This window comes from Schistocerca piceifrons, chromosome 5 (genome assembly GCF_021461385.2).
Source record: "Schistocerca piceifrons isolate TAMUIC-IGC-003096 chromosome 5, iqSchPice1.1, whole genome shotgun sequence".
Taxonomy (NCBI): domain Eukaryota; kingdom Metazoa; phylum Arthropoda; class Insecta; order Orthoptera; family Acrididae; genus Schistocerca; species Schistocerca piceifrons.
The window spans coordinates 696,570,187-696,590,989 of NC_060142.1; the positions used below are offsets into that span (position 1 = coordinate 696,570,187).

General features: G+C 39.8%; 1 protein-coding gene across 5 annotated transcripts in view; it reads left to right on the forward strand.

Annotated features, from left to right (window-relative positions):
* The window catches only part of LOC124798357 (dTTP/UTP pyrophosphatase), a 102,386-nt gene extending 89,390 nt beyond the window's left edge, over positions 1–12,996 (forward strand). For 4 of the 5 annotated variants that reach the window (XM_047261721.1, XM_047261720.1, XM_047261723.1 and 1 more), the window contains 2 exons: positions 3,414–3,560; positions 12,663–12,996. In XM_047261721.1, coding sequence (XP_047117677.1) covers positions 3,414–3,560; positions 12,663–12,810 — 295 coding nt within the window. In that variant the 3' untranslated portion in view covers positions 12,811–12,996. The remainder of the gene's footprint in view (positions 1–3,413; positions 3,561–12,662) is intronic. The other variant, XM_047261719.1, reaches the window with a different exon arrangement.
* Positions 12,997–20,803: the final 7,807 nt, after the last annotated feature.

Consider the following 20,803-nt stretch of genomic DNA (forward strand, 5'->3'; position numbering starts at 1 on the left):
AGAGCCAAAGAAACTGGTACAGCTGCCTAATATTGTGTAGGGCACCCACAAGCACACAGAAGTGCCATAACGTGATGTGGCATGGACTCGACTAATGTCTGAAGTAGTGCTGGAGGGAACTGACAACCATGAATCCTGCAGGGCTGTCCATAAATCTATGCTCAATAATGTTCATGTCTGGGGAGTTTGGTGGCTGGCAGAAGTTTTTAAACTCAGAAAAGTGTTCCTGGAGCCACTCTGTAGCAAGTTTGGACATGGGGGGGATGTTGCATTGTCCTGCTGGAATTGACCAAGTTCATTGGAATGTACAATGGATATGAATGGATGTAGGCGATCAGACAGGATGCTTACGCACATGTCACCTGTCAGAGTCATATGTAGATGAATAAGGGTCCCATATCATTCCAGCTGCACAAGCCCCACACCATTACAGAGCTTACACCAGCTTGAACAGTCCCCTGCTGACATGTAGGATCCATGGATTCATGAGGTTGTCTCCATACTTGTACACTTCCATCCACTCGATACAATTTGAAACGAGACTAGTCTGACCAGGCAACACGTTTGCAGTCATCAACTGGTGATGGGCCCAGGTGAGGTGTAAATCTTTGTGTTGTGCAGTCATCAAGGGGGACCTTCAGCTCCAAAAGCCCTATCGATGATGTTTCATTGAATGGTTCACACACTGCCACTTGTTGATGGCCCAGCATTGAAATCTGCAGCAATTTGTGGAAGGGTTTCACTTCTGTCATGGTGAATGATACTCTTCAGTTGTCGTTGGTCCCTTTCTTGCAGTATCTTTTTCCGGCCACTGTGATGTCGATAATTGGATGTTTTACCGGATTCCTGGTATTCAACGGTACACTCAAACAGGAAAATCTCCACTTTATCACTACCTTGGAAGTGCTGTGTCCCATTGCTCTTGCACTGACTATAACACTGTGCTCAGACTCACTTAAATCTTGATAACCTTCCATTGTAGCAACAGTAACTGATCTAACAATTGCACCAGACACTTGTCTTATATAGGTGTTGCCAACCGCAGTGCCATATTCAGCTGTTTACATATCTCTGTATTTGAACACACATGCCTATACCAGTTTCTTTGGCGATTCTGTGTATGTTATTCTCATAGAAATATTCCTCGACTTTTCTCTCCACAAGTGCTTGGCTTGATCATAATTAGTGTTCTACTGGGTGTGTAGCTAAGACTTGGATAGTGAGATAATTTCTGAGTGGGACATTGAATCCAATGTCTGTTTCTCTGTCCAATAGTGAACTGTTAACTTGTTCATCACTGCAGAGTGATACTGATAATGATTTTCTTTCTTCCATGCTTTATTATTATTCATGATATATTCTATATGGCACTGAGGTACAGACTAACTACTGAAAACCATTCAGTGATTTTGGTGCAGACACTCTGCAGGACTTGGTTGGGATACTTGCATCATAAGCAAAGAGAACTAGGTCAACTTTATAAATAAATTAAGAAATGAAGATAACTACCCACATAGTGTCCGCAGCTTGTGGTCTCGTGGTGTTGGACACTGGGGTCTGGAGTGAAGCCATCCACCCAGTCTATGCTACATTCTCATCAGTTCTTACATCACACCCACTCCTAACGTCTTGCCACATGAGTCATACCCATGTCGGAAGTCCTAGCAGCTGTCCAGTAAACTACCCAGGACATCCAACTCATCCTATCCTGTTAGAGGGAGGGCCATCTGTGCAAGCAACCACATCATATACCAGCTCAGCTTCACTTCCTGTACAGCATTTTATGTGGGCATGGCCTCCAAAGCTGCACGGGGTAGCTGTGTGGTCTGAGGCATCTTGTCACAATCCGCGCGGCTCCCCTCGTCAGAGGCTCGAGTCCTCCTTCGGCATGGGTGTGTATGCGTGTTGTCCTTAGTGTAAGTTAGGTTAAGTAGTGTGTAAGCTTAGGGACTGATGACCTCAGCAGTTTGGTCACATAAGCCGTTACCAGAAATTTCCATGACCTCCAACAAATTCTCCATTCAACTGAATGGACACCTGCAAAGTAGTGCAGCCAATAGCAGAACACACTGTTGAGCACAACATGCTCGAGTCGGTGGCTATTTCACAACCTATATGGCCTGGATATTTTGCTCTAGTATCAGCTTCCCTGAATTGCAGAGATGGGAGCTGTTCTCGCAACACATTGTTCAGTCCCGTGATTTTCCTTGTTTCAGTCTCCACCAGCACCTGTCCCTCTCCTTAAATTCACTCACATTGCACCCACACCTCCCCCCCCCCTCCCCCCACCTCCACCCCATCTCCCCTTTCCCTGTTCTATCTCCCCCTCTCCCTCCTTCCCAGGGCTTATGGGACCAAACTGCTGGGAACCTCTTGTTCCCACCATCAGCCACACTTTTCCAGCCCTCCTTTCCACACTCTGCCTCCTTTGTGCCCTCACCCACTTGTGTCCCATCACCCAACTTATTCTCCTTCATCCCTGTCAAAGTTGTTGTGCAATCAGGCTGGACAATGTGTGTGTGTGTGTGTGTGTGTGTGTGTGTGTGTGTGTGTGTGTGTGTGTGTGTGTGTCCTTCCTGTATCGTACTGATCCTTGAGGAATACCAATAGTTATCTGTGTAGAGGCAGAGATGATTCATGATGGAAGCTGTTAGAGCTGTCGAATGTGACTGTTTGCTTCCTGTCAGTTAAATATGAAATGAACTAATTATGCATCGTATCTTGAAATCCATAAACCTAAGTTCCTCCAAAAATTTATTCTGATTGACAGAGTAAAATACGTTTGACAACTAGTAAAACATTCCCGCAGACAAAATTTTTTTCATTTTAATATTTTAATGTTTGATCTGGGAAATGGTGAATATTTGAAGAATTTCTTGAGCTTAAGATGAAGATGTTGTTTAATGTTAAATGCCAGTTTAAAAGAAGGATTTTCTCGTATTCTTCCAGCACAATATTTAATAGTGATGAAACATGGATAATGATAGAGCCTGAAAAGTTTTGTTCAGTTTTTGTTTCAACCTTTAAATCACATCTGCAAATAATTTGTATATTTGGTATATGACACTGTGTGAAGGTGATGCATAAGACATATCTCTATAATAATTATTACTGAATGAAAGGAACTTAAATGAATGGTAGAAGAAATTTAGTAAAACATTACTACAAGAATGTTGAACGATCTTCCAGAAAAATTGGGAATAAATGAAACAAGATTGTGATTAGAATAATTGAAATAATAATTTGAAAACTAAGCAAGTCCTACAATTTAGAGGATAATGAAGAGTAGCATTTAACTTTCAAAAATGTGAAGGTAAAAATAACAACAAACATCTTCATTAGTGATTTTTGTTTTCTCATTACAAATTACTTAATTTGAGTCCTTGTCATATAGACTATTTTTCTATTTGTAGGCTTAGTGGAAGACCACACACTGTGTACACAGGAATAATCCTAGTCAAAAAGGATAAAGTTGTGAAATTTTTTGAAAGCACCAAAGTTTACTTTGGTCAACTTACACCTGAGATAATCAGTGGCTACGTAAAAACAGGAGAGCCAATGTGAGTACATACTTTCGATAAACAAAAATTAAGGAACCAGTCACCTTGATGAGTGAAGCATAGACATAAGTAATAGCTCATGTAATTACACAGAACATAAATTTTCATCATCTTCTCCCCCTTAACTGTTAAGTGCTGTCATAAGGTGCTGTGGACACCCCGCACATTAAAAGCTACTTGTATTATTAGTTTAAATTTTCATAATTCTCTAAAAGTCCTGCCAGCTGATTTTTGTCTAACAGTTATGTAAGTAACAACATTAGAATACACTAAGTTTCAGTTTTCATTCTTATTGAGTTGCCAAAAACATACCCTGGGGTGTTCAGGACACTCAATTCCTGTCCTATTGTAACAAAAATCAAAATAACACCAATTGTAAGTTTTTTAAAATTTTGCAACTGTTTCATTGTTGTCACATTTCATGTTATGTTACATGAACTTATTGTTGTCTAGTACTACAATTCTGCTTTCCAAGTGAGAAAGTCCTGAAGTTAGTTTGTTTTCTCTTAGTGTATGGTAACAACTCAATCTACATGTGTGCACATATGAGGAAAATGAAAGATGAATACAGATTACTTGAAGAAGGTGAAGCAGAAATAATGTATTGTAAATCAAACAATGGAAAATGATAAATCAGTTTCAGAATCACCTCATGATTTGAAAATTGGAACATGTAACTGATATAGAGATGAATGGTGATGAGAATGAAATAATTCTTGACAATAACAATTTCAACTGGGAAAAGAAAAATCAATGAAATGGATGAAGGTGTGGGGACGTAGAACCGCTGGCTCTACCCCCACCCCCCAATGTCTAGTGGCGAGCATTGCTACCTCTCATCACCAGGTCCCGGGTTCGATTCCTGGCCAGGTTGGGGATTTTCTCTGCCCGGGGACTGAGTGTTTATGTTGTACCCATCATTTCATCATCATCATCATTCGTGACAATGGCAAGATTGGATTGAGTAAGAAAACTGGACTGTGTAAAAGATCATCATCATCATCATCATCATCATCATCATCCACCCCCCAATAACATCGCTGCCCTACCACAGCAAGAACAACTGTATCTTTGCCAGATCAGTTCTCTGTAGTACGAGCTCTATGCTAAATGCATTGTGTATACATTGCAAGAATAAAAGTATTCATAGTAAGTGACGGGAGTTTGAGTGATTATTTATCCTTGTAATTCCCATGCCTGCCCCCACTACCTACAAAGGACTCTCCGCCAAGAAATGTAAAGACACAACTTAAGAATGCTGTTATCCACTCGACAGGTGTGAGAGGTTTAGCCAGGTGTGTGAAATTGATCTAATATGTGAACAAAATCCATTTTGGGGAATTTTTCCCGGAAACAAAATGCCAAAGAGACAGATGTGGCTGAAATTGAGGCTTTTGCTGTTTTACTTATTCAGGACTTAATCTTAGAAGGCAGATTAAGGAAAGGCAAACCTACCTTTCTAACATTTATAGACTTAGAGAAAGCTTTTGACAATGTTGACTGGAATACTCCCTTTCACTTAGAGAAAGCTTTTGACAATGTTGACAGGAATACTCTCATTCAAATTCTGAAGGTGGTAGGTGTCACACATGGAGAGCGAAAGGCCATTTACAATTTGTACAGAAACCAGATGGCAGTTATAAGTGTCAAGGGACATGAAAGGGAAGCAGTAGTTGGGAAAGGAGTGAGACAGGGGTGTAGCCTATCCCTGATGTTATTTAATCTGTATATTGGGTAAGCAGTAAAGGAAACAAAAGAAAAATTTGAAGTAGGAATTAAAATCCATGGAAAAGAAATAAAAACTTTGAGGTTTGCTGAAGACATTGTAACTCTGTAAGAGACAGCAAAGGGTCTGGAAGAACAGTTGAACGGAATGGACAGTGTTTTGAAAGGAGGATATAAGATGAAAGCCAACAAAAACAAAATGAGGATAATGGAATGTAGTCTAATTAAATCAGTTGATGCTGAGGGAATTAGATAAGGAAATGACACACTTGAAGTACTAGATGAGTTTTGCTGTTTGGGTAGCAAAATAACTGATGTTGATAGAAGTAGAGAGGATATAAAATGTTGACTGGCAATGGCAAGAAAAGCGTTTCTGAAGAAGAAATTTGTTAACATCAAGTATAGATTTAAGTGTCAGGAAGTCTTTTTCTGAAAGTATTTGTATGGACTGTAGCCCTGTATGGATGTGAAACATAGACAGTAAATAGTTTAGACAAGAAGAGAATAGAAGCTTTCGAATTGCCATGCTACAGAAGAATGCTGAAGATTAGATGGGTAGATCACATAACTAATGAGGAGGTAGTGGATAGAATTGGGGAGAAGAGGAATTTGTGGCACAACCTGACTAGAAGAAGGGATCGGTTGGTAGGACATGTTCTGAGGCATCAAGGGATCACCAATTTAGTATTGGAGGGCAGTTTGGAGGGTAAAAATGGTAGAGGGCGACCAAGAAATGAATACACTAAGCAGATTCAGAAGGACATAGGGTGCGGTAGTTACTTGGAGATGAAGAAGCTTGCACAGGATAGAGTAGCATGGAGAGCTGCATCAAACACAACAACAACAACTACTACTACTTAACCAGGCCTTTTTTATTGCTCTGGAAATATGAATCTAAATTACCTGTGGGATATGGATGGTTTAGGAATGGAGAGATTTCACACTACAATGAGTACTGGTTGTTCAGATACATATGGATTGTTGACATTCAAAACTGTCAAGAGAGAAAAGTACATAAACTTGTACCTATTAAGAAAATACATGAACTGTTAGAGACAAAATGCAACAAGAACTATATAGCGTCCGAATATACTACAGTGGATGAATGGTTAGTTATTTTCTTCTGAAAGTGTAGTTTTCACCAATATAAGCCAAGCAAACTGTTAAAGTATGAGCTGAAAAATCTAATGCTCTTTGATGCCAAGACTTGGTATGCCCTTGCCATGGAAATCTACATTGGAAAACAGCCAGATGAGCCCTACAAAGTTTCACTGCAATATGTGGTAATTCACCTGAGGAAGACAACTGAGGGGACTAACCATATTACAGTAGCAGTTTACTAGTTGCAGCTTGGCTAAAGAATTGCTTCATCATCATTACAACCAGTATATCCACATAAGTAATTGAAATGGTAGTTGAATATGACTGCTCGAGTGGGAGATATTCACACTGTTAATTTCCAACTAAAAAAGACAAAGCACTGTAAAAATCCTTGGGTATTGTTGAGTGTAATTGATGAAAGGAGAAAATATAAAAATTCAGCAAGTGAAGCAGGTGACAGGGAATACAAGTATCTAAAAAAGCAAGAAGAAACTCAACTTGATTGGAACTGTTCATAAAAATAGAACAGAACTTCCTCCTGAATTTGTGAGTGGGAAGTAGCATGAAATAAACAGTAGTTTAGATATCAAAATGGTTTGACAGTCGTCTTGTAAGTGCCAAAAAAGGAAAAAGAATATGATACTTCTTTCATCTATACACTTTGGTAATAGAATAGATGAAAGTGGCTTCATGAACATTTTTGTCCTTATCAAAAGCTCTACCCATAAACAGTACCTCCGTTTTGACAACTGTCACCTGTTCCATATTTAGAAATCCGTCCCCTACAGCCTTGACATCTGTGGGTGCTGCATCTGCAATGAGAAATAGGAGTTATCAAATATGTTGATTTCCTTTTCATAGTCTTTACAAGACAGCTAGTCAAAAATCAGATTTCTTGCTATATTTATTTCCTGACATCAACAAAGCATGGCCATTTTGTGCCACCCACTGGCCAGTTTTCTCTATCACTAGTATCACTTAGGTCTTAACTCCTGCCCGTGGTCTAACTCTGAGCATAATAAAAGACATGGTTATAAGAAATCCACTGTTTATTAGGTCACTACATGACAGCATAAACGTAAGTAGTATAATAAAGTTTAGAAACATGTACAAGACTGCCGGCCAGAGTCAGTACAAGATAATATAAAGAGCATTTGCCCACCAAGGACTGCTCACTATCGGCTACCAATGATCATGCTTCTGGATCATGGTCACCAGCCTTTGGTGGGAGCCAGAAGCAGCTGAACAGCACACTACTCAAATGTGTGAAATGCACCATGATACAGTGGCAGAGGTATAGTAATGTCCAGGTTATACACCCCTCCTTCCTGGGGGTGGGGGAGTGACCATTAGATGTCTTCTCCTCCACGATGCACTGGTGATTAGACACATTCTTATTGTATGAAGTGGTTGTCCTGAGCATGAACAGTTCCTGGTCCATGCAAACCAGTGAGTAGGGGTGTAAGCAGTATGAACACAGACATGTACCCCTCCCCCCCCCCCCCCCCCCCCTCCACCTGGAGGAGAGTAAGTGACCCTGTAGGCAGGGCAGGCTCATAATTAGGTGTTGTGAGCAGGGGAGCTGTGGTGTCTGGAGGTAAAGTAGGTGGCATCGACAGGAGGGCAGTGTGTGTTGATGTCAGTGCTGGCATCATCTGCATCAGCGTAGGAGGCACCTGCATTGCTGTAGGAGGTACTTGCAGGTGTGCCGATAAAGCTCTAGCATCCCCCTCACATCTCTCCTTGTGTGAAGACTCTGCAAGGGCATTGAGAGGCAGAGCCACATTGTCCATACGGGGCCGCGCCACTGGTGGAGTAGCCTGAGACCACGGTAAGACTGGGGGTGGGGATGGTCAAGCCGGCATGCTGCCCACAGTGAATAGGAATGCTGATGGAAGAGATACTGGCACCACAGTCTGCCCGGAGGCATCAGCTCCCACCTGATTGTAGTGGCATGCCACAAGGCACTTGTCTATACACACCATCAACACATGGTTCCTGCATTGGCTGTGGATGATGCCTGGAGTCCAATGCTGGTGTCTTCTGAACCCTCAGGCCCAGAATAGTGTTTCGGGTGCAGACTACAGTGATGTCAGTACCTCTGCAGGATGCCTGTTCAGCAGCAGGAGATGGATCAGCGTCCACGGCTGGCGGCCAAGCAAGAGTTTGGCTGGGCTCTTGTGCCTGATTGGAGTCATTCTGAGAAAGAATGTAAGGGCCTCTTCCACTGGAAATTCTGTGGTGTACTTGTGTATTTGCGGTTTGAAAGTCTGCATGAGACATTCTGCCTTGCCTCTGGCTTGTAGATGAAAGGGAGGTGCCATGACATGACAGATGCCATTGCGTGAACAAAAATACTGAAATGATTGAGCCAAAACTTCATGACCATTGTCCACGAAACCACTGTACTAGGTAGGACTTCAATAGAGAAAATGGCTGATGGTGCCTTGACCATTGCATCTTCTGTGGTAGATGGGCAGTGAAAAGCACAAGGAAACTTGGAAAAGGCACCTACAGCCAACAAACAGAAAGTGTCTAAATGCTCCCACAGAGTTGATATGAATTCTTTCTTGAGGTAGCATGGATACTAGCACAGTGCTGTCCGTTGATCTGATTATTTGTGGAAGTTGACAACCAGGCACTCCACCTCGTGATTAGTACCAGACCAGAACACATGACAATGTGCCAACTGTTTAGTGTGGGAGGCTCCTCAGTGACTTTGATGTAACAGGTTGAGACCTTCCTAGCCCCTACACAACATTGCTGGAATCATAATATGGGGAGTGTACCCCCTTCGGTCGACAAGGGAAAGATGATGACTGAAAGTGTAGAAATTATGCTTGGGTGGGACACCTGGCCCGAAGGGTGATCAGGCCACCTGTGTCGTATCATGTGCACCACTTGTTTAAACTCTGGGTCTACAGCTACTGCAGATGCAATCCTGGTGCTGTTAATGGGGAAGCCATCAATAGTCTTGCAAACCACAGGTCTTAAGTGTACGTTGACACGGAGGACAACAAATGAAGAAACAAAGTAGGCGAACTGCTACACAATGAATCTAGGTCTTGATAGCGAACTTGGTCCAATACAAGATGTTCATTGTCAGTAAAATAAAATTCAAAAGCAACAGAAGTGTGTAATCCAAATAAATTTTCAGTATCAGTATCATTAACAACCAAATATGTGATAGGATGGATTACAAATTTGTAAGTCATGGTGGCACTAAATCGACAAAGAACTGGAATATGCTGTTTATTGTAATGTGCCAAATGATGTTTGATGGGAGCCAAAAGTGGGAAGCCCAGCCTTGCATATATTTGATAGTTGAGAAGTGAAACAACCACTCCAGTGCCCACTCGAAATAACAATTATATGTTCAGCACAGACACTATTAAAGAGGTTACTCTGACCTGCAGACAATGAGGGAATAGAATGAAGCAGACAATGATGAAATATAATGAATGTCAACATCCATTTTTTCTGAGGAAAACTGAGCATGAAAAACTGGAGCAACGTGGCCTTTCTTTTAATGCATGTAGCATGACACCCACCACCTGGAGCATGCTGCTTCCTCATGCTGCACATAGCAAGACGGGTATGACAGAATTGCAGCACAGTGCTGTGGCTGTTGTTGCTGATGGGGTTGCCCGTTGCGGCTAGGTTTGGTGATTTGAATTACATCAACTTCCTTTTTGCTTGGTGAGTCTGTTTCTACGCATTGATGTGGTTCATTGTTGATGAAGGTGACATCCCCCCGTACTTTGCACCACAGGAAACTGCAAAGGAATGAGTAATGTTTAAAACTTAATCTGAGGATGGATGCTCACACTGAAGGGCTCAGTGATGAACTTCCTTATCGGGTGTTAGGCAGATGATCACATCTCTGATCACAGCGTCTGCATAGGATTCCTTGGAAGTATAGTAATAAAGTGACTATTACAGCTCAAACCCTGCAGCTGTGCTACCAAACCCTGATTGGCTGCTTTCAGCACTGGTAAAATTCTACATGAGCAGCAATGACATGTGTGCACTCACAATGATAAGAAGATAACAGACTACAAATGACATCAAAAGAAAGTGAGCCCAGTTCCTGCAAAAGGGCTAATTGACACAATAGTTAGTGCATGTGAGGCAGAAACAAAGCTTTCCAAGTATCCACATCCATCATCCTAAATGTAATGAAGTGCTTTGTGGAGACATTTTTATAATTTCCCAGTCTTCAGCTCAGTCGTCATACTGGTGGGTGCACCTGATACAGTGCAGCTGGAACAGTCAGTGTAGCCACGAATTTTTCCAGTGTGGCTGTAGTAAGTTGTTGCTGCTGGAGAGGGGATTGAAGTTACATGAAAAAACAATAACTGAAGTTGGGCACATGGAATGTGCACTCATTGTCACTGCTGTTCTAATTAAAAACACAATAAAAGACACAGTTATAAGAAATCCACTGTTTATTACATCATGGCATGATAGCATAAACATAAGTAGTATAACACAGATTATAGACATGTAGAAGACTGCCAGCAAGAGCCAGTGCATTACAATATAAAGAATGTTTGCCCATCAGAAACTGCTGGCTATCGGCTGCAGGCAATTGAGATGCTGGACCTTGGTTGCCAACCTCTGGTGGGGGCTGGGAGCAGCCGAACAGTGTACTACTCAAATGTGTGGCAAGCTGCATGCTAGTGCTAGTAGTGGTGGTGGAGGCATAGTAATGCATGGGTAACTACAAAGCGCCCCCCCCCCCCCCTCCTGATCCTTCGAACTGAACTGAACTACAAAGGTAGGAACTATACTTTTAGCACATTCTCCATTCTTTCATCCCCACGGCCTAAAGTTCCGCTAGTCGCAATTGTCATGTGTCACCTTCCCTCTCTCTTGCACTTACTTTTTCTTCTGCTGTCTTTTTTTAACCCCATTCTTCCATGTCGTGGCATTGTACTTCCCTTTCCAACTGCCCGCCCCCATGTAACAGCTGCAGTCAGTTAATTCTTCTGACCTGCATTTTACCACTGAGAGCTCTTATTACTATTGTACCTTTTCTTTGTCCCATACATCTTCCCCCTCACAGTTGTTAAAATACCTTTGCCCCACTCCCCTATACCATCTGCCCACGAAACTACTCATAAATACTAAGTTTTGGTTTTGTTGGACAACATCTCTCTCTCTCTTTGTGTGTGTGTGTGTGTGTGTGTGTGTGTGTGTGTGTGTGTGTGTGTGTGTGTGAGAGAGAGAGAGAGAGAGAGAGAGAGAGAGAGAGAGAGAGAGCAGAGTGCATAGTGTGAGAGAGAAGAATGAAAGACAGTATCATCACAGTACTTCATAATTTTCAATATGACAATTCAATTTTGACAGTATAAAATTACTTGTAAAGCACTTTACTTTTATTGGACATTGAGTTCATCATAAATTAAAATCCTATTTTAAAATTGTCTTCTTTTTATGTGTAATGTAATATTTGATATGGCAGTTATTGACAAAATAAATTTTTTTTTGTAAATACAGAATATTGATACTTAGGTAAAAAGAATAGGAGAAAAATAAAAGTTTTGTGCAGCAGGTGATTGCTGTACAGTTCTTCATAATCAGTGTACATCAATCCTGATGGTGTAGCGGTAACGGGTAAGCCTGGAAACACAAAGGCCATGGGATCGAATCTTGGTCTAACCATGGATTTTTCAGTCTTCATGTCTTATTGATGTGAGGAGTAACCAGAAATGACATTTAGTTTGGATTCAGTGTTAAACTGTAGGTCTCCTTTCCTCGGTTGGACAGCTGGGGAACATTAGGGACACACAAGTCACCAAAGTCGTGTCCAATTGAAATACTTGGACCAGGTAATTGAGCTAAATGAAATTATTATAATATCAGTGTTTTCTTTTTGCAGCAAGTGAGGTAAAGAGAGATTGAGGTGAAAAGCAATGGACTGTTCAGGAGTCTATGGCAAGAAAGAGTCTGACCAAAATTTTGTTCCTCCATGTTCTGTACTACATCCCTCCACCTGGTATTTTGTGAATGACTTTAAACAAACTTAATGAGATTGTGAACTGTTCATTATAGCATTGAGAATAAGGGAAATATTTTTTTATGGATAGATATTAAAGATAGAGAAAATTAAAAGGAACAGGTTTGAGAGTAACTGACGTAATCATGCTCTTTCATGGCCTTTGTCTCTTTTCAGAAAGTAACTTTCTTACAATATTTCAATCTAATAGATATATGTTTTAAATAAGTATGTGAATTGTGTTATTTCTTTAATTTTTTTCCTCCTAATTTCAGGGATAAAGCTGGAGGCTATGGGATTCAAGGTCTGGGAGGAAGTTTAATTGAAAAAATAGAAGGAGATTATTATACGGTTATGGGACTACCTTTGCATTCATTGTGTAAACACATCCTTTCTCTTTATAAAGATGCAGAAGTTTCATAGTATATAACCACTCTTTTGAGGTCATTGCTTATTTCACATTGCCTGAGCCTATGCAAGTGTAAGTGATATTTTATAGAGTTGATATATTTGATGTACAAATTTTTGCTGTTCAGCCAATTGATGTGAGTGAGTTTATGATTATGAAGAACAAGAATCACAACAATACATTTCTTCAGCACCTTCTTAGTATTTCTTGTTGTACCATATTAATTTTCACCTAAATTTCTCTCCCACTTTTCTTTGTAGCTCACATAGTTTTGATATTAAAAAATAGAAAATCCAAGATGGAGTAACTAATATCTTGAAAAGGATAGATTGCTATCCACAATATAGAGGAGATGTTAAGTTGCCAACTGGTCTCGGCAGCCAGAGACAGTGCTCATGTGTGTATGAGTTGTGTTTGCATGAATGTGTGTTTGTATGATGTCTAATTCAGGAGGAGGCTTTTTGGCCGATAGCTTACATGTTTAGCAGTTTTTTGTTGTGCCTGTCTGCCACTCAACATCTCCAATATATGCTTAATTTTTGATATGGAAAGATTGCGTTTCCACATGCGTTGTTACATGTGTTAGTCGGCACCGCACTTTAACATTTTTAACTGATAGTGAACACAGCTTTCTCACATATGTTTCTTCGCATAAGGTTTTTAAGAAGTTTTCTTCTTTATGTTTCTCTTGCATGAAGACTCTTTTGTGCAAAACATAAAATAAACATTCTAAGTGGCCATGAAATTTGAGAGTAACTGTGACTCTAAAAACATTTGTATTACCATAACAGTATACATAAGAGGTAACTACAGGAGTGAAGCGAACAAGAATGGTAAGGGGAAGAGGAAGAAGAAGAAGAAGAAGAAGAAGAGGAAGAAGGAATAATAACTAACAATAACAATAAAACAAGTGGGTAAATCAGATTCACTTCATGTACACTCTTCTGGAAACAGGCTCATATTGTACCATCAATCTTAGTGAATGAGAAACCACATCTAGTAACATACTACCTTTTACCCACAGCTGTTCTCATATATCAGTAGTTTTGTGATGTCAAGTAGGTAAGCCATTTGTATGTGCAATAATGTCAGCTGCCTGCATGTGTCTGCCTGTTCGGGTAAGCATAGCCTGTGATACTCCCCCCCTCTCTCCCCACCCAATGCACAACACAGCAGCACTTCTGAGTGGTGTGTGCAGAGGTGTACAGCCAGGAGTGCATGTCTATGCATCCTGCTATGGAAAGAGTTGTGCATTATACAATGTGTGCATCATGCAACAAATTTAATAATTTTTAACATGGTTTATGTTCTCCTTACTTCACCCTTTTAGAGGTTGATGTTTTTAATTTCTTAACACTTTAAATTACAATATTTTCTGTTCTGTGATCCAATTTGATGAAATGAAGGCTATACATTGCTCCAAGTTGTGCTCATGTTACCTGTGAAAACCCCCATGAAAATTCATTGAGTAGTTTTGAAGGTTAGTGTGTTCAGACAGACAGGCACATCAGTTTTATTATTAGTATAGACTACTTGTTTCCTCCAAGATAGACACGAAGCCCACACTCACCACAGTAGTTCAAGTTTATATGCCAACTAGCTCCGCAGATGAGGAGGAGATAGAAGAAATGTATGATGAGATAAACGAAATTATTCAGAAAGTTAAGAGAGACAAAAATTTAATAGTCATGGGGGACTGGAATTCGATAATAGGAAAAGTAAGAGAAGGAAAAGTGGTAGGTGAATATAAACTGGGGGTAAGGAATGAAAGAGGAAGCTGCCTGGTAGAATTTTGCACGGAGCATAATTTAATCATAGCTAACACTTGGTTTAAGAATCATGAAAGAAGGCTGTATATGTGGAAGAGACCTGGATACATGGGAAGTTTTCAGATTGATTATATCCTGGAATGACAGACTTTTTGGAATCCAGGTTTTATATTGTAAGATATTTCCAGGGGCAGATGTGGACTCTCGCCACAATTTATTGGTTATGAACTGCGGATTAAAACTGAAGAAACTGCAAAAAAAGTAGGAATTTAAGGAGATGGGACTTGGATAAACTGAAATAACCAGAGGTTCTAGAGAGTTTCAGAGGAAATATTATGGAACAACTGACAAGAACAGGGGAAAGGAATACAGTAGAAGAGGAATGGGTAGTTTTGAGAGATGAAATAGTCAATGCAGCAGAGGATCAAGTAGATAACAAGACGAGGGCTAGTAGAAGCCCTTGGATAACAGAAGAGATATTGAATTTAATTGATGAAAGAAGAAAACATAAAAATTCAGCAAATGAAGCAGGCGAAAAGAAATACAAAGGTCTCAAAAATGAGATCGACAGGAAGTGCGAAATGGCTAAGCAGGGATGACTAGAGGACAAATGTAAGGATGTACAAGCATATATCACTAGGGGTAAGATAGGTACTGCCTACAGGAAAATTAAAGAGACCTTTGGAGAAAAGAGAACCACCTGTATGAATATCAAGAGCTCAGATGGAAAACTAGTCCTGAGCAAAGAAGGCATAGCAGAAAGGTGGAAGGAGAATATGGAGGGTCTGTACAAGGGAGACGTACTTGAGGGCAATATTACAGAAATAGAAGAGGACTTAGGTGAAGATGAAATGGGAGATACGATACTGCGTGAAGAATTTGACAGGGTACTGAAAGACCTAAGTTTAAACAAGGCCCTGGGAGTAGACAACATTCCATTAGAATTCTGACAGCCTTGGGACAGCCAGCCATGACAAAACTCTTCCATCTGGTGAGGAAGATGTATGAGACAGGCGAAATTCCCTCAGACTTAAGAAGGATGTAGTAATTCCGTCCCAAAGAAAGCAGGTGTTGACTGATGTGAAAATTACTGAACTATCAATTCAAGTCATGGCTGCAAAATACTAACATGAATCTTTACAGATGAGTGGAAAAACTGGCAGAAGCCAGCCTCAGGGAAGATCATTTTGGATTCCATTGAAATATTGGAACATGCGAGGCAATACTGGCCCTATGACTTATCTTAGAAGATAGATTAAGGAAAGGAAAACCTATGTTTCTAGTATTTGTTGACATAGAGGAAGCTTTTGACAATGTTGACTGGAATATTCTCTATCAGTTACGAAGGTGGCAGGGGTAAAATACAGGGAGCGAAAGGCTATTTACAATTTGTACAGAAACCAGAGTGCAGTTGTAAGAGTCGAGGGACATGATAGGGAAGCAGTGGTTGGGAAGGGAGTGAGACTGGGTTGTTGCCTCTCCCCGATATTGTTCAATCTGTATATTGAGCAAGCAGTAAAGGAAACAAAAGAAAAATTTGGAGTAGGAATTAAAATCTATGGAGAAGAAATAAAAATGTTGAGGTTTGCCAACAGCATTGTAATTCTGTCAGAGACAGCAAAGGGCTTGGAAGAGCAGTTGAACGGAATGGACAGTGTCTTGAAAGAAGGATGTAAGATGATCATCAACAAAAGCAAAATGAAGATAATTGAATGTGGTCGAATTAAATCAGGTGACGCTGAAGGAATTAGATTAGGAAATGAGGCACTTAAAGTAGTATATGAGTTTTGCTATTTGGGGAGCAAAATAACTGATGATGGTCAAGGTAGAGAAGATATAAAATGTAGACTGGCTATGGCAAGGAAAGTGTTTCTGAAGAAGAGAAATTTGTTAACATCAAGAATATATTTAACGGTCAGGAAGTCTTTTGTGAAAGTATTTGTATGGAGTGTCACCATGTATAGAAGTGAAACATGGACCATAAATGGTTTAGACAAGAAGAGAATAGAAGAATTTGAAATGTGGTGCTGCAAAAGAATGCTGAAGATTAGATGGGTAGATCGTGTAACTAATGAGGAAGTACTGAATAGAATTGTGGAGAAGGGAAATTTGTGGTACAACCTGACTAGAAGAAGGGATCAGTTGGTAGTACACATTCTCAGGCATCAAGGGAACACCAGTTTGGTACTGGGGGGGGGGGGGGGGATAAAAATCATAAGGGAGACCACGAGATGACTATAGTAAGCAGATTGAGAAGGATGTATGTTGCAGGAGTTACTTGGAAATGAAGAGGCTTGCACAGGATAGCATAGCATGGTGAGATGCATCGAAACAGTCTTTGGACTGATGACCACAACAACACCTGTTATCGGTGGCTATTTTTGTTATGATGAGTGATAGAGAGTAAGTTAGGTACTGTATGTGCCCTCACCTACCTGCCTGTTTGGGTAAACATAGCTCATGTTGTGTGCCTCACTGTCTCTCCCCTCCCTTCCAAGCTGTCCCAACACATGATGCATCATCATGCACAGTGTCGCAGCTGAGCAGTGCATACAGAGAAACATGAGCAGGAATATGCATCATGCTCTTGAAGTTGCTGTACATTATACAACATGTATATTTTGCAATAAATAGTGTGGAAGTGTTGATCAAACACACTGAAGACTGTATAAGCATTGTATTAATTGCTTTAAATTATATAATGTAGCACATATCAACAATTAAGACATTTTCACAAATGTGATAAAGATAAAAAGTCAGAGAGTAACTAGCTTTTCAAAAGAGTAAATATTTTCCCTAATTCACATAATTTTCTTCAAATCAATATATATCTTGTAATTCACAATTTCTAAAGTAGCCTGTGTTCTTTCTCAGGGTTTAAGCGATCTTCATATCAAATTTCATGGAAATCAGTTCAGCAGCAAAATTTAACAGGCAGTTACTTTCACATTTATAATATTAGCATGCAGAAAATTTTCGATTGTAATATATTTTTCTCTGTGATCCGGTTTTGATGTAAATAAAGCCTACATGGTGCCCCAAGCTATGTTTAAGGTACCAGCAAAAACCCCATGAAAATTTGCCTAGTAGTTTTGAAAAAGTGTGTTCAAACACACGGACACGACAGTTTTACAGATTTATTATTAGTGTAGATAGATATGGTACACAGATTACTAGTGTCACATGTAGATATAGAATCATTACAGTAACATTTCTTGGAAATCTTAATTCAAAAGTAATATGGTGTAAAAGGATGCACAACAGAAGAAAAAGCCAGTGAAGGTTAAGATCGAGATAGCAATTATCACATAAAAGTAGAAAATCAATAATACCAGAGAAGGAAAGTTGCTACTCACCATATATCGGAGATGCTGAGTCGCGATAGGCACAATAAAAAGATTCACACAATTAAAGCTTTCGGCCATTAAGGCCTTTGTCAGCAGTAGACACACACACACACACACACACACACACACACACACTCACATAAATGCAAGTTGCACACACGTCTGCAGTCTCAGAGAGCTGAGACCAGAAAATCAGTTACTTTATACTGTGATGTAGCACAGAACAAAATTATCTGCCCCCCCCCCCCCCCTTTTTCTCTTTTCTTTCATTGTGTGCATGTATAACCAATCTCACTGATCATGTCAAGTGATTCCTATGACATCATGAATGCAGAATGTGTACCCTCACCTAATACATCATATACAGTAAATTAGATACTGATATTACCAATCACACTGTAGGAGAATTTTTCATGTGCAGCAGACTATGGCACCAAATATAGATTTTTGTCAACACAAACCATATGTCAATATTTCAGTGATAAACTGAACCATGTGCATCTGAACATCAGAAATCATCCAGGATGCAAAACATATTCAAAGAGTTAGATTAATTAGATGCTTATATGGGTGGTCAAGTCACAGCTGCAAAATACTAACGCGAATTCTTTACAGACGAATGGAAAAACTGGTAGAAGCGGACCTCGGGGAAGATCAGTTTGGATTCCTTAGAAATGTTGGAACACGTGAGGCAATACTAACCTTACGACTTATCTTAGAAGAAAGATTAAGAAAAGGCAAACCTACGTTTCTAGCATTTGTAGACTTAGAGAAAGCTTTTGACAATGTTAACTGGAATACTCTCTTTCAAATTCTGAAGGTGGCAGGGGTAAAATACAGGAAGCGTAAGGCTGTTTACAATTTGTACAGAAACCAGATGGCAGTTATAAGAGTCGAGAGGTATGAAAGGAAAGCAGTGGTTGGGAAGGGAGTGAGACAGGGTTGCAGCCTCTCCCCGATATTATTCAATCTGTATATTGAGCAAGCAGTAAAGGAAACAAAAGAAAAATTCGGAGTAGGTATTAAAATTCATGGAGAAGAAATAAAAACTTTGAGGTTCGCCGATGACATTGTAATTCTGTCAGAGACAGCAAAGGACTTGGAAGAGCAGTTGAACGGAATGGACAGTGTCTTGAAAGGAGGATATAAGATGATCATCAACAAAAGCAAAACGAGGATAATGGAATGTAGTCGAATTAAGTCGGGTGATGCTGAGGGAATTAGATTAGGAAATGAGACACTTAAAGTAGTAAAGGAGTTTTGCTATTTGGGGAGCAAAATAACTGATGATGGTCGAAGTAGAGAGGATATAAAATGTAGACTGGCAATGGCAAGGAAATCATTTCTGAAGAAGAGAAATTTGTTAACATCGAGTATAGATTTAAGTGTCAGGAAGTCGTTTCTGAAAGTATTTGTATGGAGTGTAGCCATGTATGGAAGTGAAACATGGACGATAAATAGTTCGGACAAGAAGAGAATAGAAGCTTTCGAAATGTGATGCTACAGAAGAATGCTGAAGATTAGATGGGTAGATCACATAACTAATGAGGAGGTATTGAATAGAATTGGGGAGAAGAGGAGTTTGTGGCACAACTTGACAAAAAGAAGGGACCAGTTGGTAGGATATGTTTTGAGGCATCAAGGGATCACAAATTTAGCATTGGAGGGCAGCGTGGAGGGTAAAAATCGTAGAGGGAGACCAAGAGATGAATGCACTAAGCAGATTCAGAAGGATGTAGGTTGCAGTAGGTACTGGGATATGAAGAAGCTTGCACAGGATAGAGTAGCATGGAGAACTGCATCAAACCAGTCTCAGGACTGAAGACCACAACAGCAACATGGGTGGTCACCTTTCACAGTTGCTATAATAATAATTTCTGTTTTGGTTTCACTTTATTGGCAAACCCCCCTGAGTAGTGCTAATATAAACTTTATGAAAACATTATACGTACTTCTTTGATCGTATTATTGCAGACATTAAAATAGTTTTGCTGAAGTATGAAATATTTTTATACGGATTATTTAAAAGTATTAATGTTCCTTTCCATATGTTATGTGTGAGTGTGGTTTCATGGTGGACACTGGCCTCATATTTGGAAGGATGCCAGTTCAAATTCCCATCTAGGCATTCTGATTTAAGTTTTCTGTGATTTCATAAATCCCTTAAGATAAATGCCAGAATGGTTCCTTTGAAATCACATAGCTGATTTCCTACCCAATCTGAACTTGTGCTCAATTTTCAGTGACATTATTGTTGATGGGATGTTAAACCCTAATCTTCCTTCCTTCCTTTAGTATGCTATAATGACATCTAGTTTTTCTTTTTCTTTCTTAATCACATCCATTTTCTATGCACACTTCACTATTTCCTAAAGGACTTAAACAGAATACAAAATTTCAAATGGATTTCAGTATCCTGCACCATGTGTTTTGTTATTTTTCTTTTATTTGTTTTTCTCAGTAATAGATAGCTGAGCATGTTAAAACATCCACTTCTAGGACATGGGAGGCATGGAATTCCCAAGTAAAATACACCTGGAAGATGGACAATGGCGGCTGCTGTGTAAGCCATCCTTGGTCTTGTTTTTAGGTGGTTTTCTACAACCACTGAGGTAAATACTGGACTGGTTCCCAAGTTCTGCATTAAACACACGATTTTCAGACACTTTGTACAGCGTTATGAGGCATAGAAAATGATGGAAGTGGTAAATAGCTGGGAGGTGTGGGGGCATGAATACTTACAGACACTATTATTATTATTATTATTATTATTATTTATTAATGACACAGCCTTTAATCAGAGTGCTCAGAATCGATGACACACAAAATTATTTGTGCTCAAATTTTGCAAGCATCACTCGACATAATCATAAACCAAATATTGCTTTAGA